The following is a 16384-nucleotide window of genomic DNA, read 5'->3' as shown; positions in this document are numbered from 1 at the left end:
TGGGTCAATCACGTGTGTGTCCTTCAAGAGAGGTGTGAGCATGAATGGGAAGCTACCACATAACTCCTCAAATTTTACTATAAAGATCAAAACTGCAATCAAAACCAAAAATTGACTAGCAATGAATCTCTAAATACTGTGTAAATGAAAGTGATACACAATTTATAATAGGATTTACATAATTAAAAATGCCTAGGTGTAAATTAAATCCCTCTTTGACTTCAACTGTTATTAATTGCTGTTTAATCTAAACATAACAAATTACTTAATATCTTTGAGACTCAGCTTCTTTCTCTAAACTGGAAGTATCCATATTGCAGGATTGTTGTGAACGAACACAGTAAGTGGGAATACACACATAAAGCACTTAGAACCGTGTCCTATGCTTCCTGCTGCCTTCTCTCTCTCCCTCTGCCCCTCCCCACCCCACTCATGCGCTCACTTGCTCTGACCTCTCTCCTAAATAAATAAATAAATAATCTTTAAAAATATATAAGAACAGTGTCCAACATATAAAAACCAACTTATTAATGTTAGCTATTTTTTCCTTATTCTGCTGCAAGCAAGTCTTTCTCTCACTTACTTTGCTCTGCATGCAGCAAATGTCAAACCTTCTCTCAGAGCTTCCTAGTGGCATTCTTGCCACATTTCTGTGCTTCGGAGCTTCAAAATAGCATTAGCATCAAAAGCCTCACTTGCTCCTGTCTGGAACACTAGAACTTTGGAGGATTTCAGAGAGACCCTAGTGGATGACTTCAAGCACTGTTGCTAGATCTTCCTTCCTGTCAGATATTCTTCTGTCATGTCTCCAGAGAGATTTATGTCAGTTACGTAGAATTTTACTTCAGCCTGAACTTCAGTATTAGCTCTGTATTAAGTTCTTTTTAAATAAACGATTAGGCAAAAATTTCAGGACACACAAGAGACCTAGAGATTCTAAGGGTGCTTATTCATCCCCTTTAATCCAAACAGCACTATGGCAATGTTGAAACACTCCACTTGGCTGAGAAATCCTCTTTTTATATTCAATAGTACTAGTTGTAATAGTGATCATGATAATGGTAACAACCATTACTAAGAACTTGCTCTGTGCCAAGTGCACTTCCATCAGAGAACTTCGTGTGACTTAACTCCTTTTGTGCTCATATTAACCAGGGTGACCAGTACCTCTTGGTTTTTCCAGGACTTTCCTAGTTTTAGCATGGGAAGTCTCACATCCCAGCAGCCACCTCAGTTCCCAGCAAGCCAGGATGGTTGATCACCCTAAACAGTCCTTAAAATTATGTGTTCTTATTCCCAATCAAGTCACAGAGAGGTATATAACTTTCCCAAGGACATAAAGCTCATAAGTAGGAATGTCTAGCTCAGAATCTGTGTTCCTAACTCCCACATTGGAGAAGGACTGGACTTTGGATGTTGGGTCAAAGCAATTGACCCTAGAATGGCTTGTGAGAGAGGCTTTTCCTCCCTGGGTCAAGGCAGAAAGATTGATTGTATGTGAGCATGTAAGATTCTCCATCACCTGAAAGTTAATGGGCAAGTCTCATTCTGTTCTTTAATAGTGACGTGAAATAATAAGCTGGTATAATTTCTAAACAGTTTTCACATAAGAAATTTATAAGCAGGGGCGCCTGGGTGGCTCAGTGGGTTAAAGCCTCTGCCTTCAGCTCAGGTGGGATCAAGCCCCTCATGGGGCTCTCTGCTCAGCAGGGAGCCTGCTTCCCCCACTCCCTGCCTCTCTGCCTACTTGTGATCTCTCTCTCTCTCTGTCAAATAAATAAATAAAATCTTTAAAAAAAAAAAAAGAAGAAATTTACAAGCATATGTGCACCAGAGACATTAACTACATTCCACTGTGTGTGGTTGGATTTCAGCCCTCATGTGCCAGCAAGTGTCCAATATCTACCCTCTATCCTTTGCTGTGTGACTCTTAATAAGAATTTCTGACTTTCTATTAGGACATGATTTCTTTCTCCACCTGAGTCTTCTTATTCAGCATACTTTTATTCTCTATCATTACTTTTCATTTATTGTGATATTACAAAATTGCACAGTATAATTCATACTTGCAGAGAAGATATATGATCATTTTTTCCAGAACTCATAAGGAGTAACTAACCACTGGCTAGTGAGGGGAGAAATTAACTGAGTCTCGTTTAAATTTAATTCCATGCGATCATTTGAATAGAGCATTTAGGAAACTATTTCTCATTTTGTTGAACATGTTCTTTCTCTTACCCCCTCCTATGGGTATCTCCCTAAGGTGGCATGCTCTTTCTATGTGATGGCAAGAAAGCACTGGGTCTGGAAGTGGAGGGTGGAGAAATAGTGTCTTCTTGCCTAGAGAATAGTGTCCTTTGTTTGCCTGATCACCCTCTCCCACCTTGAGGTTAAAGTGGTGTAATATCATGTAAGAACTCTGCACAGAGACAGGCCCATAGCTCTACCTAGTCACTCTAACCCCATCTCAGCACCCACTGGTGCTGTGGCCCGTCCAAGTTCTGCCTTGGACAATGGTCCCTGCAGTCCACCATGTGGAGCTTTCCACCCCCACATGTATTGTAGTGATTTCTCTGAAAAGCTGTCCAATAACAGTCGCAGCTCCTTCTTCCTCCTGTCCACTCAATAAGAGAGGCAAGGGTGGTCCATGAGAGTTGAACTTCAGACATTCTTTGTTTAGCTCCATGAGCTAAGCTTGTAACTAAGTTGGCTGCCCTATGTTGGTGTTGAGTGCTACCTGGGAATGGATCTCCTTGGTAAAGATCACCATTGCCCCCAGTGTTACCATAACTTATCTAATATATTCCCTCTTGAACAGGCTGAAGCACAAAGATGGGAAAGTCAGGACCTGCATCTGAAGGCTTCACACTTGTCTCTCTCCTTCTCTCCACAATCTCCCCTACCCAAACTGAAAAGCCCTCTCTTCTACTTCTTCTATGTTATGTTTTCCCTCCAACCATACAACTGACCTAGCTGCCACTTGCTCCATACCACCAATCTATAATGCAAGTCCTCCAGGCTCAGGGGTTGATGGACTAAAGGGAGAAAAATAAATGTTAATATCCTTCATCAAGACAGAAGTTTTGCTAGCAAGGCTTTTGTCATGCTACCTAATCCAGTTTTGGCAACTGAATTCTATTTTACTTTATCTTTCTCTTTGTTACTCCTGTCATCATCTGATGTCTACCCTACCACCACTGTCACACCCATCTGACTGATAAGTATATGGAGGTTCACGTGAATTAGGACAAATGCTGTGAACTCAGGAAGCCATAAAAGAAAAATATTTTTTTAAAACTACAAATATTGGCTCCATTGCATGGTAATTTAGTGAGATATTATTAAAATCATCTTACTTAATCAATGTCCACTTTTTCATTGTATATGATCTTTTTTATTTTTAAATTATATAGGTATACACAAATATAAACCCATGATGAGACAGTTATAATAATAGAAGTGTATGGAATAAAAAATGTATGCTCCCCATGTCCAATCCCACTTCTCAATCCAGAATAATCACTATCAATGATTGAGCTATAGTCTTACAGATCTTTCTTCCATGCATTTATATAAATAGATATGTTCATATATGAAAATATAATTTTGACTTTTTTTTCTAAAACCAGGGTCAAAGAAATAGGACTTTGTACAACTACGGTTTGTACATTTCTGAATGTGCAATTACCAAATTTCCCTTTGCTTCTCTGAATTTATTTGTATTAGTAAAGCAATCACTTGCAAAATAACTTTTTCATTTTTTGGATGATTCCAAATAAAAGCATCTGTCATGCTTATTTGGCAATCAACTAGAATTTTTGCTGTGAGCAGGAAAATGAACCTTGTACTTTGGCTCTGGATGTTGATGTCGCACACATGTATTCATGTGATATGGCCAGTGGCCAGCCAGCTGCTGAGAAGAGACTATTTCTCAATCAATAATGTTGTAAGTAGAATTTAGCGAAAATAAGTCACAGTTTCTTTTCCCATCACTTTCCTGCCTTAGATTCTTCATCAACTGAGAAATTTGGTAATTTTTTCTTAAGCACACATCAGTTCAACAACTCACACTTCTGAGCACCTGCTGCAGATCAAAGCCCTGGAAGTACCACAATGACTAAAGCAATGTCTACTCTTAAAGAATTATTTGATATTATTTCAAAGTCATGTCAGAAATTCATCTTTGTTTTTCAGTGTCTAATTTCTTATTTATATAGTAATATAATAAATATATTCTATATTATATGATGGTGGTGATGATTGTACAATAATATGAATGTACTTATTGCCATTGACCTATACACCTAAAAATAGCTAAAATGGTCCATTTCATTTTATATATATTTTACCACAATAAAAGAATCCTTACCCTCAAGGAACTTACAATCTAGGAGAGAGAAAGATAATAAGCAAATAAAACTGTAAAATTTAAAAAATACTTTCTGGATCAGCTTTTTTTTTTTTTTTTAAAGATTTTATTTATTTATTTGAGAGCGAGACAGTGAGAGAGAGCATGAGTGAAGAGAAGGTCAGAGGGAGAGGCAGACTCCCCATGGAGCTGGGAGCCCAATGTGGGACTCGATCCTGGGACCCCGGGATGATGACCTGAGCCGAAGGCAGTCGTCCAACCAACTGAGCCACCCAGGTGTCCCTGGGTCAGCTTTTGGTTGGCCACCATTTTACAGATAAGAAGCCAGAGGACAGAGAGAAAGATGACAGGAAGCTACCCAATAAGATGCTGGTGGTCTAATTTCTGGGCCAATGATCTTTCCATTGAACCATACTTCCTCTTTTTTTTTTTTTTAAGATTTTATTTATTTGACAGACAGAGATCACAAGTAGGCAGAGAGGCAGGCAGAAAGAGGAGGAAGCAGGCTCCCCGCTGAGCAGAGAGCCCTATACGGGGCTCGATCTCAGGACCCTGGGATCATGACCTGAGCTGAAGGCAGAGACTTAACCCACTGAGCCCCAGGTGCCCCCCATACTTCCATTTTGAGGTACTTCTATTACCTCTGTTTTATCTGAACCATTCAATAATATACTAGAAAGAGAAGGACTTTGGAACCTGGGTTCAAATTACAGCTCAATTGCTTCCTGGAAGTTTGATCTTGAAATTTCCATCTCTAAAATGAGGATAAAAAGATCTACTTCATAAGGGTTCAATTTGTTATGTTTATACCTATGTACAAAGTAAGGAGTCAATGAAGATTATCTCCCTTGATGTTAAGTCCCTCAAAATGCCTTATCTGAATTTGTTGCATATATGTGTTATATTCAATGTATGAATCCTTTCAGTCTAGCAATTTCAGCAAATATATTCCTGTGTTTGAGTTTTTATAAATCATTCTAGAAATATAGTTTGGATATGGAGACAAATAGCTCAACTAAAATACCTGGGAAACAAGCCAGATACATTTATTTGATCCTTATTTAGCTGGAAGAGATGTTCCAAAGTGTGAGCTCAGTAAAGAATTCAAAACAAGAGCTAGCTTATTCTTTTTTCTGAAAAATAAAGCTAACTCTTTGATATTTCTACTAGCCATATATATAAACAGTTAAGAGGCATTTATCTCTAAATAAAAAGTATATAATGGCATAGATTATGTATAAGAACCACCCTGGGTGATGCATTATAAGTATCTCATCTCCCAAGAAGAATGATGTGTTTCTCAGATCCAATATAGATATTTAGAAAAAAGTCATACTTGTCAGCTGCTAGCAAGCATCATGGGGCATTAAAATTACCACCACAATCTTCCTTCATGTGATTCCACAGCTTTGTCCACCTCAAGAAATTCTAAGCGTAGCCATTTTGATAATTCCTATAGGGTTTAGAACCTCTTCTACTTAGCACACTGAAGATAAAAGAGACCAATTATTGCCATTTTACACAGGCTTGTAAAGAACTTTTCTTTATAAATTTGCCACATATATATACACAATGGAATACTATGCAGCCATCAAAAGAAATGAAATCTTGCCATTTGCGATGATGTGGATGGAACTAGAGGGTATCATGCTTAGCGAAATAAGTCAATCAGAGAAAGACAACTATCATATGATCTCCCTGATATGAGGAAATGGAGATGCAACATGGGGGGCTAAGGGGGTAGGAGAAGAATAAATGAAACAAGATGAGATTGGGAGGGAGATAAACCATAAGTGACTCTTAATCTCACAAAACAAACTGAGGGTTGCTGGGGGGAGGGGGATTGGGGAAGGGGGGTGGGGTTATGGACATTGGGGAGGGTATGTGCTAGGGTGAGTGCTGTGAAGTGTGTAAACCTGGTGATTCACAGACCTGTACCCCTGGGGATAAAAATATATGTTTATAAAAAATAAAAATAAATAAATAAATTTAAAAAAAATGTAAAAAAAATATAAAAAAAAATTTTGCCACCGTTCTTTAGATTTATGAAGACTTGTCCTACTCCCAGGTTAAAAAATTCCATTGGCTATATAGAAATTACATAGAAATTAAAGCCTTAGGTTACATTTCTAGAGCTGGACAACTTATATGGTCTTGTTAAAGATACTGACAGTTTATCTTGGATTCTTCATCTTGTCCCTGCAAAAATTACAGATAGCTCAGCTAGGGAGGCAGATTCCAGTCTTTAGACAGTGTGGCTTTCAAAGAGGTAGTATCTTTTTATGAACAAAGTATAGGTTTGGCATTTTAATAAACTTGGGTCCAAATCATAGTTCCACATCTTATTACTTGATTAAGTCACTTAACTTTCTGACCCTTTAATATCTTAAGTGAAAAGAGATCCTCATAGACACTTACAAGGATTGAATGGTTGATTGAATTATATAAAACATCTAACAAAGTGGTACGAGAGTAAATACTAATATTAGTTGTTTCACACATTGACTTACTCTAATATTTCAAGCAATTCACATGCACTCGTACACATATGAACTAAAATCTAATTTTTATTTTTGGTTATAGTTTTGTTTGACTTAGAATTTCTACTAGACTTTTAAAATATTACTATAAAATTATAACTTCTTTTTGAAATTTCAGGATGTTATTTAGGACCATTTCTAATTTTATGTTTTCCAAAATGTTAATTGGTATAGTTTTTAGGGTTTTTTTTTTTAGCACTTTACAACCATGAATAAAATAAGTATTTATTTAGCAAGATCATAATATAAGATACTGGCATCTGGAAAACAGCTAAAATACAAGTGACTGAACTAAGGTAGAATGTTCACATTAGCAAATGTATCTCTCATATTAGATATGACATTGTGGATTGTTTAAAGGGAAATAAAATTTCAACATAGAAGTTAATATTGTATTATTATTGCTATAATTTGTCATTATGTTCCTGCGGTTATCCTATGGTTTTATCTTTGTTCCAGAAGGAACAGATGGAGTGTAATAAATTATCATTGTTATGTTTTAAGGTAAGCCTTTCTATACCAGGTACTATAGTAGATGCTAAATATATAAAGATTTTTAAGAAAGAAAGACAGAAGGGAGGAAGGAAAGGAGAGAGAGTGATCTCTACCTTCTATAGTAGACAGATAAAAATACTAACAAAGTGAGAGCCAGGCTTCTCAGTATTGAAGCGGGAATTTTCAGATAAGCAAGGAGAGGAGGAGAATGAGCCATATGGTAATGAAATGAAGTCATTGGTATGAACCCATATTTAGCTTAACACACATGCAGATGGATATTTATGAAAATACTTACAGACATATGTACATACCCAGATTAGTGTACACACATAATTTCCTTGTTTTGACAGCTGAGAGGGCCAAGGGGTAATGACACCCCAGTAGCAACAAATATCCTAGTACCCAGGTCTCAGTTTCTAATACTCTTCTCCAATAAAAAGAACTCCTTAGAGAAACAGCTGATTCTATGACAGGGCAGAAAACAATCATGATGAGTCTGGAGCATCTTTTAGTCCCAGAAAGTAGGTAAGTGCTCAAAAACAAAACAAAGCCAAACCACACACAATGTTGGGGGCACACCAAATGAACACAGAAGGCAATTGAAAGAGTTCCAAATAGCCAAGGCTGAAACAATTAGAGCAACAAACAAAATAAAATACTATTGAAATGCAAAATAAATATCCATGAGTGTGTACTAATAGAATAATTATTAAATCATTTTGAATGAAATAACTGAAGGAGGAAGAGATAAATTTGTCCAGAATCCTACATAATTTATGTAGCTCTTCTCCCCACAAGGAGGTGGAGGTGACTCCCCATTCCTTAAGTGTGCTCTACACATAATGACTTCCTTTCAAAGAGTATAATGTGGAAAGTGGAAAAAAGAAGAGTAACTTTAAAGTAGAGAAACCTGGTAAAACCTACCTCAGCCAGGCGATTAAAGTCAACATCAATATTTATTAAGTTTTGCTGATCAAATGGTACTCTTGACATGTTATGATGAAAATAGCACTTTATATCTGTGGTCCTCCTCCGTAAAACTCAAAATCTCAGTCTAATCCTAAGAGAAAAACAGGCAAACGCTATCTGAGGGATATCCCACAAAATACATACCAAAAGTACTCCTCAAAACAGTCAATGTTATCAAAAACAAAGAAAGTCTGAGAACTTGCCACAGCCAGGAAAAGCCTGAAGATGGCATAATGAATAAATGTCACCTAGTATCTTAAATGGGATCCTGAAGCAGAAAAAGGACACTAAGAATAAACTAAGAAAATCTGAATAAACTATGGACTCACATTCATAACAGTATATCAAAATAGGTTCATGAGCATGGACTATATTTCCATTTGTTTGTGTCATCTTCAGTTTCTTTCATTAGTGTTTTACAGTTTTCAGAGTGCAGGTCTTTCACTTCTTCAGTTAAGTTTATTCCTAGGTACTATATTTTTTGGGGAACAATTATAAATGGTGTTACTTTTTAAATTTTCCTTTCTGTGATTTCATTGTTAGTGTATAGAAACGCTACTGATTTCTATGTACTAATTTTGTATTCTGCCACTTCACTGAATTTATACATTACTTCTGGTAGTTTTTTTGGTGGAATCCTTAGGATTTTCTCTATGTAGTATCATGTCATCTGCAAATAGTGAAATCCCCTTAACATTTCTTATAAGGCTGATTCAGTGGTGATAAATGCCTTTATTTTTTCGTTTGTCTGGGAAACTCTTTATTTCACCTTCAAACCTGAATGTTAACTTTGCCAGGTAGAGGATTCTTGGCGTAGGTTTTTTACTTTAAGCACTTTCAATATATCAGGCCACTTCTTTCTGACTTGCAAGGTTTCTGCTGAAAAATCATCTTACAGTCTTACAGGTTTTCCCTTGAGGTGACTTCTTGTTTCTCTCTTGCTGCTTTTATGATCCTTTTTTATCTTTAAGCTTTGACATTTTAATTATTATGTGCTGTGGTGTAGACCTCCTTGAGTTCCTCTCATTTGGAACTCTGTGCTTCTTGGACTTAAATATCTATTTCCTTCCCTAAGTTAAGGAAGTTTTCAGTTATTATTTCTTGACATAAGTTTCCTACACCTCTCTCTCAATTCTTCTTCAGCGACCCCCTACAATGCAAATGTTTGTTGGCATGACACCGTCCAAGAGATCCCTTAATCTTCATTTCTAAAAATCCTTTTCTCTTTTTACTGTTCAGCTTGTATGCTAGTACTCTGTCTTCCAGATTGCTGGTACATTCTTCTGCATCTTCTAATCTACTGTTGATTCCCTCTAGTGTGTTTTTTGTTTCAGTTATTGTATTCATCCATTCTGATTGGTTCTTTTTAATATTTTCTATCTTTTTATTGAAGGTGTCACTTGAATTCTTCCATTCTTTTCTCCAGCCCAGTTAGTATTTTTGAGATCATTGCTTTAAGTTCTTTATCAAGCGTATTTCTTATCAGTGAGTTCAGGGTTTTCTTATATTGCCATCTTGAGCTGGAACCTATTCTTGTATTTTGTATCATACCTTTAAATCTACCCATGTGTGTGATGTATATATTTTGGATATTTCAACTTATAACACATTATATTATACAATTATTGATGTTAATGTTAACTTCAGTATTTATAAAGACCATAACAAATCCTTTGATTTTTATAAAGATAGGCTGTTGTCTACCAAAAGAAAGAAATAATCAGATGTGGTATATGCAAAGCATTCTATATTTAGCAAAGCATGACCTCCAACATGTACTCTAAAAATAAATAACCCTTTGGACAATAATTGTATAAGCAAAAAATATCATAATGACCCAGATACACTAACCTTACCACCTGGAATTACCTTAAACTTCATGCTTTATATGATTTTTTTTCTGGATGTTCCATATGCTTAAAATGCTTTTCTCCTCCCAACTTTTTCTAAGTTCAAGATCATGGTTATCTTTCAAAGTGACCTCAAATATTTCCTCTTCCATGAAGATTCCCCTTATTCTCCAAATAAAATAGCTACTCATTTCTCTGAGCAGTCAGAATTTTGTGTCCCTCCATTACCCCCATGGACTTAAAACAATTTATGTTTTGCTTATAGATGTCTTTCCCATTTGGCTGTAAGCTTCTTAAGAGCAGGGTCAACATCCTGACCCTTCTTGCTCTCCCTGTAGTGTTTGACATTCATTCATTCATTCAACAACCATTTACTGCATGCCTACCATTCAATACCACAGAGTGAACATGAGGGAGAAAATTGCAGAGAAAAACAAGTGTTAATGTTGTGGGAATTTTTCCCAAGTTAGGAAAGCTCTGAAAAAAGTGAGGAAAAAATATTGCTACAGGGGCGCCTGTGTGGCTCAGTGGGTTAAAGCCTCTGCCTTCGGCTCAGGTCATGATGCCAGGATCCTGGGATCGAGCCCCATATCGGGCTCTCTGCTCTGCAGGGAGCCTGCTTCCTCCTCTCTCTCTCTCTGCCTGTCTCTCTGCCTACTTGGAATCTGTCAAATGGATAAATAAAATCTTTTAAAAAAAATATTGCTACAGATCAGGTTATAGAAAGCATTAACAGAAGATATCTCAGAACCAGCTTATTTTTATAGCCAGCATATTTGCTTCTAAGTTAAAGACCTCTATCTTCTACTGCTTTGCCTATTTTGTGTGACCTGAACCCCTGTAGTTTGTGTATAGAAAACTGGTAGACTCCAGGTCAGTAAAATACATCTAATCAATTTTAATTTGCAGAAGAAAACATGAATGAGCAGTGAGAATATTTAGGGAAAGGGAAAATACAAAAACTTTTTTCATGGTAGAGGCCTGAAGTCCAACTTGTGACTGTTAAGCTACTGCATAGGTTTTTAGAAAAGAACTTGTTCTCTTCTGAACCCTTCTATTAAAGCAAAACGTACTGCTTGCTGTCTCAGCATACACATCACAGCTAGCTTTATTTCAAACACCATTTTTGTGTGTGCTTTTGTGGACTACTTCGTTTCTTGTTTCTCTAGTAGTGATTAATTTAAATCCAATTTTTCAGAACATCTGTACCAAAAAAGTATTTTTAGCTACCATATCAAATAATTTCTGATAGGGCAATTTTAAGCCAATATTATGCTCAATTCTATACATTGAGCTCTTTCTTTCTCAATGGAGGGCCTCTTCGTCTTTTCCACTGAAACTTCAGTCACTTTTTATATCTCATAATTCATTCACCCACAGAATACAGAAATGATTTCTGATTTTATACAAGGATATTGAATGCTCAACCCAATTTTTTTAATTCCCCAAAACAATTAACTTCACAAAAATATCCTCTTACACACCAGTGTTTCAGAATGACAGAAAGTTGTTAATTGTTAAGATTTCTGTATATATTTCTAAATTGACAGGTGACTTTATTTTATTTCTAATGCCTTGTCCTCTTCCTTAATATGTCATTGGTCACTCTTCCTTAGTTTTTCTAAGCTCTTCCTGAAAAGCCTGTTATTCCTCACATCTCAGTCCTTATAGTGCACAGATAGGCCTACCCAATTCTCTAGGGACCCCAAGCACCCTCTTAGGTGGGGACTGACTGCTACTTAATTAGGGTCCCCATCAACTTTATTAATAAACTGTAACCCATATTTCCATTTTTAAAAGTAGGACATACTAAAATCCATTAATTCTCAAAATATTTCATTTAAAATATCAGCTTAATTCTGAAAGAATAAATACCTCATGCATTATCAATATGACAGATCTAAAAATTCCCAGTATGCTAGAGCCTAAAGCATCTTAATGTGGCATCAGCTCAGCTGAGTTCAAATCCTGGCTCTGCCACAGTTTTTCTGCATCCCTGAGCATCACTCATCTGTCCAAGGCATTCATAGTGGTTCACTAAGTGATCCACTAATGTGCTAAGTTTCCTCAGCTATAAAATAGAAATAATAACACCCATCCTGTAGGGTGTAAAAATTAAATGGCTCCTCCTAGTTGTGGCTTCTTGCCACTTCTGCTCCACGCCACCACCACCACCACCACCCTCCCTGGCTCCTTATCCCTAAAAAATGATCTCATTAATTTTCCCTACTGAACTTCTTCAACATATAAGATAAACTTTCAAACCACACCAGGCTAGTTCACAGGAAGCCACACCACTGGCAGAGTTATTCTGGAGTCTATCTTTGTGGCCCCTACACAACCAAGAGAACAATGTTACTGGCTCATGGCATACTATCCACTGCCCAGAAAATGCCTGGGTTTCCTCTCTGTATTTGCTTATCCTTCCCACATTATCATTTCAAAGTGCCCAATCAGATAGTAATAACACTCTTCTCCCTTTTTTTTGGTGACAGGTTTTCTTTCTTCCAGGTGAGTTGTTTGGAGATTTCTGATGCTTTATTAATGAGAACAAGGGAAAGTTGGATAGAAAAAATATAACTTGTTGAAGACCTCTTTAGTTAAATCTACATTCCATGAAATGGAACCCGATTACGTAGTTGTTCGGAGTTACTCGCTTGCAGACTGAAACTGAAGAAAGTATTTCTAAAGGTGTTTCTATATTGAAGTATAAAGTACGACTCTAGAAGAATCTATGTGTAATGCTATGTTTATTCATTTCTAGATTCTGTCAGAAGTTGTGTAGCAAAGTTGTTCTTCACCTGCTCCCTGAAGGGTCATTACTGCCTCTACAGTAAATCCAGTTTTATACTCATCAGCCAAGAACCTCAGCCATGGATCCAGATCATGTTTCTCTTTCAGCAGGTGTGTATATATATGTTTGTCATGGCTCCTTAGTGAGTTAGGGGGTATCAGTTTATAACCATTTTTACCAAATTATCCTTTGATTAGAGTTCATGCATAAATAACAGCAATGCATACACATTTCACTAATAATTTTTAACATGAGTTTTTTATATTTTACAGTAATTTCTTTATGAAAGAATTTGGATTGGTATTAAGGAGGCCAAGCCTAGTAATATCTTGAATGTTCTTAGCTTTAAAAAAGAAGAGAATGTTCTTCTTTAAAAATATATATATATATATATATATGTATATATATATTTTTTGTTGTTGTTGTTGTTGTTGTTAAATGACAACAAAAACAGCTTATTTGGAGGAATAGCTTTCCTTATGTAGTGTTTGTCTTTATTTCTCTACAGCCTTCTGATCTCCAATTAATTTTAGTGTCAACATATCCTTTTTGACATCATTAAGATACTGGAATGTTTTTTTTTTCCCCATAGAATTTATGTATATAGGTAAAGTTACATAAAGAGAAACTTCCAATTAATGAATAACTTGATGCAAAGCTTTTAGCATCAGAGGAGATCCTTGAATATTTGGAAATACTTATCTTGAAAACATTAACTTTCACATAAAAGTTGAATATGGATTATAAAACAGTAGTAGAAGGAGTATCAGCCATCATTTTTACAGATAAGAAAATTAAATGAAGACTGCAGGCCACCTGCCCCCTTTTCAGTGGTCTTTTCTTAGTAGCACGTGTGTTAAAAAATGAAATGGGGGGTTTCAGGCAGAAACAGAGAGAGTTGAGGCAGAAAAACAGAATACGAATATTGTAAAACAGGTAAAAATTAGGTCAAGTGATAGTATAGTTTGTTTCTATTAATAAAATATTTCTATAAGAACCCCTACCAAACAATTGCATTCCTTATAAAGAAAAGGTAAGCTTATTAAAAAAGATGAATTTTAATGTTGAATAGATCATAATCATAAAATGGAACTATAGTAATTAAGAAAGAAAAGAGACTGCTTAGACATGCCTTAGGAAAACCATCTTTTCCTATAGGAAGAACACTTAACAAGAACACTTAAGAACACTTAATAATAAGAACACTTAATAATATCTCATAGAGAACAACTTACATTTTGATGTGAATCAAATTGTATGTGAGTATAAAAACCAGAATTGGTTTTGTTTTTCCTTTTCTTGAAATGACCTTATTTTTCTTCTGCTTTGCTTATGTTTTTCAAATAGTTTCCATTAGTGAGTTTGTATTTGATTTCATCATTAGCTTTGTTCTTTACTTGTCAGTTTTCTGAAAATAAACCAAAAAACTTGATTTACTTTTGTCCCTTCAGTCTTATTTTATTGACTAAGTCTGATGCTTTGTTTTTCTCTTTAACAAAATCACCCAAAAGCATCTGTTTATGATGCTTTTCTTCTTTGTTCATTTTACAGTATTCCTTTCTTTTTCTACAACCTTGATATTGTGCAGCCTGGGAGAATCCTGACTTTGGGGTCAAGAAAAATCAAATCTTTGACTTGGTCATTACAAACCCAGTACTAGCCTTATATGCTGGGTCAGACTCTTTGCCTTTCTTTGTCAAGTTAACACATTGTTAACACATTCACGGAATTCTTTAATTCACAGATTCCAGTCTAACTGGTCCTCTTTGGAATGGTGATTTGTTGAATCAGGTCCTGTTCTTCTTTAAGTGAAAAATCACATGCTGTGTAATTTTCTGATAATAATCAAGAATTTCCCAGATGTGTCCTCGTTATGGGTGGTATAATCAAATTATCTGTTACGGCTCTTAGCCTTTTTTGATCTGTGGACCACTTACTTGGGGTCTAAGATCCTCCACATTTCCCCACTCAGCATAAGAAATAGTTTATCTTGATCATGATAATAATTAGATTTTTCTGGAAGAAAGTTATTAATTTTCATTTACTAAATAGATACTTTAGACACACAGACCACCTAAATTCTGATAAACTAATGCTTGGACAGTCATTAACACAAAAAATAAAATTTTGTAAGCCAGTATCATTATTTTATCAGACCTCACACATAAAGGATAAAATGTATGGTATTATATGTATGTAAATTATATTTTATGACCTATATTATGTTCTATGTTTTTATAAAATCGTTCCTTCCAATTAAAATACTTCTCACTTTATAAATATCATGTCACAATGTTTAAATGACTATTAAATCCATGATTGATTAGTAAATATATAAACACAATTTAAATCTTCCTTTGAAAATTTTATTGTCATTGACTTGAATGAAATATGTATAAATGTGATTTTTACATGAACAATCTTTTTATCCAAAACTAGAGTATTAGCTCTGGAAATAGTTACCTCTTATACATCTTAAGATTAAAAGTGTTTTTGTTGGGACGCCTGGGTGGCTAAGTTGGTTAATCAGCTGCCTTCGGCTCAGGTCATGATCCCAGCATCCTGGGATCAAGTCCCACATTGGGCTCCTTGCTCAGCAGGGAGCCTGCTTCTCTCTCTGTCTCTGCCTGTGCTCTCTCTCTCTCTCTCTCTCTGACAAATAAATAAAATCTTTAAAAAAAAAAAAAGTGTTTTTGTTTCCTCACCATCCATTTATACTATTCATATTTGAGTTGTTGCCTAGTGAACTCTTAGTTATTTAATTTCTAGCCTTCATCATCTACTCTGTATAAACAGACTCAATATTTGTACTCTAGTTTTAATTTTATACCATAATTCTGAGATCTTTGGACAAATAAATATGAATATTTATAATAACCGTATTCCAATTAAGTAACCATGCCTGAGAAATGATTAAGGTAAACATTACATGACAAAGGTTAGGCATATTTATTTATTTTTATTTATTTATTTTTTAAAAAGATTTTATCCATTTATTTGATAGAGAGAGATCACAAGTAGGCAGAGACGAAGGCAGAGAGAGAGAGAGGAGGAAGCAGGCTCCCCGCTGATCAGAGAGCCCGATGCAGGACTTGATCCCAGGACCCTGAGATCATGACCTGAGCCAAAGGCAGAGGCTTAACCCACTGAGTCACCCAGGCACCCAGGTTAGGCATATTTAGAGATCAATATCAACTGGCTTGAAATCCTAATTTTACTTTTCTAATAAAAAATGAAAAGCCTAAGGGGCCCTGAGTGGCTCAGTCACTTAAGTGTCTGTCATGATCCCAGGGTCCTGGGATCCAGTCCCACATCAGATTTCCTGCTCAGTAGGAAGCCTGCTTCTCTCTCTCCCACTCCCCCT

The 16384-nt window shown here is 35.9% G+C and overlaps 1 protein-coding gene across 4 annotated transcripts in view; it reads left to right on the top strand.

Annotated features, from left to right (window-relative positions):
• VEPH1 (ventricular zone expressed PH domain containing 1) overlaps positions 1 to 16384 on the top strand; it is a 246357-nt gene that overhangs the window by 167017 nt on the left and 62956 nt on the right. For all 4 annotated transcript variants that reach the window (XR_004382083.1, XM_032852594.1, XM_032852593.1 and 1 more), the window contains one exon: positions 12991 to 13130. Coding sequence is in view for 3 of the 4 variants with exons in the window: in XM_032852594.1 (XP_032708485.1) it covers positions 12991 to 13130 (140 nt within the window). In the remaining variant the exon portion in view is untranslated. The remainder of the gene's footprint in view (positions 1 to 12990; positions 13131 to 16384) is intronic.

This window comes from Lontra canadensis, unplaced genomic scaffold (genome assembly GCF_010015895.1).
Source record: "Lontra canadensis isolate GAN:19392208 unplaced genomic scaffold, GSC_riverotter_1.0 scaffold6, whole genome shotgun sequence".
NCBI classification, from domain to species: domain Eukaryota; kingdom Metazoa; phylum Chordata; class Mammalia; order Carnivora; family Mustelidae; genus Lontra; species Lontra canadensis.
This window is presented reverse-complemented; position numbering and strand designations above follow the sequence as displayed.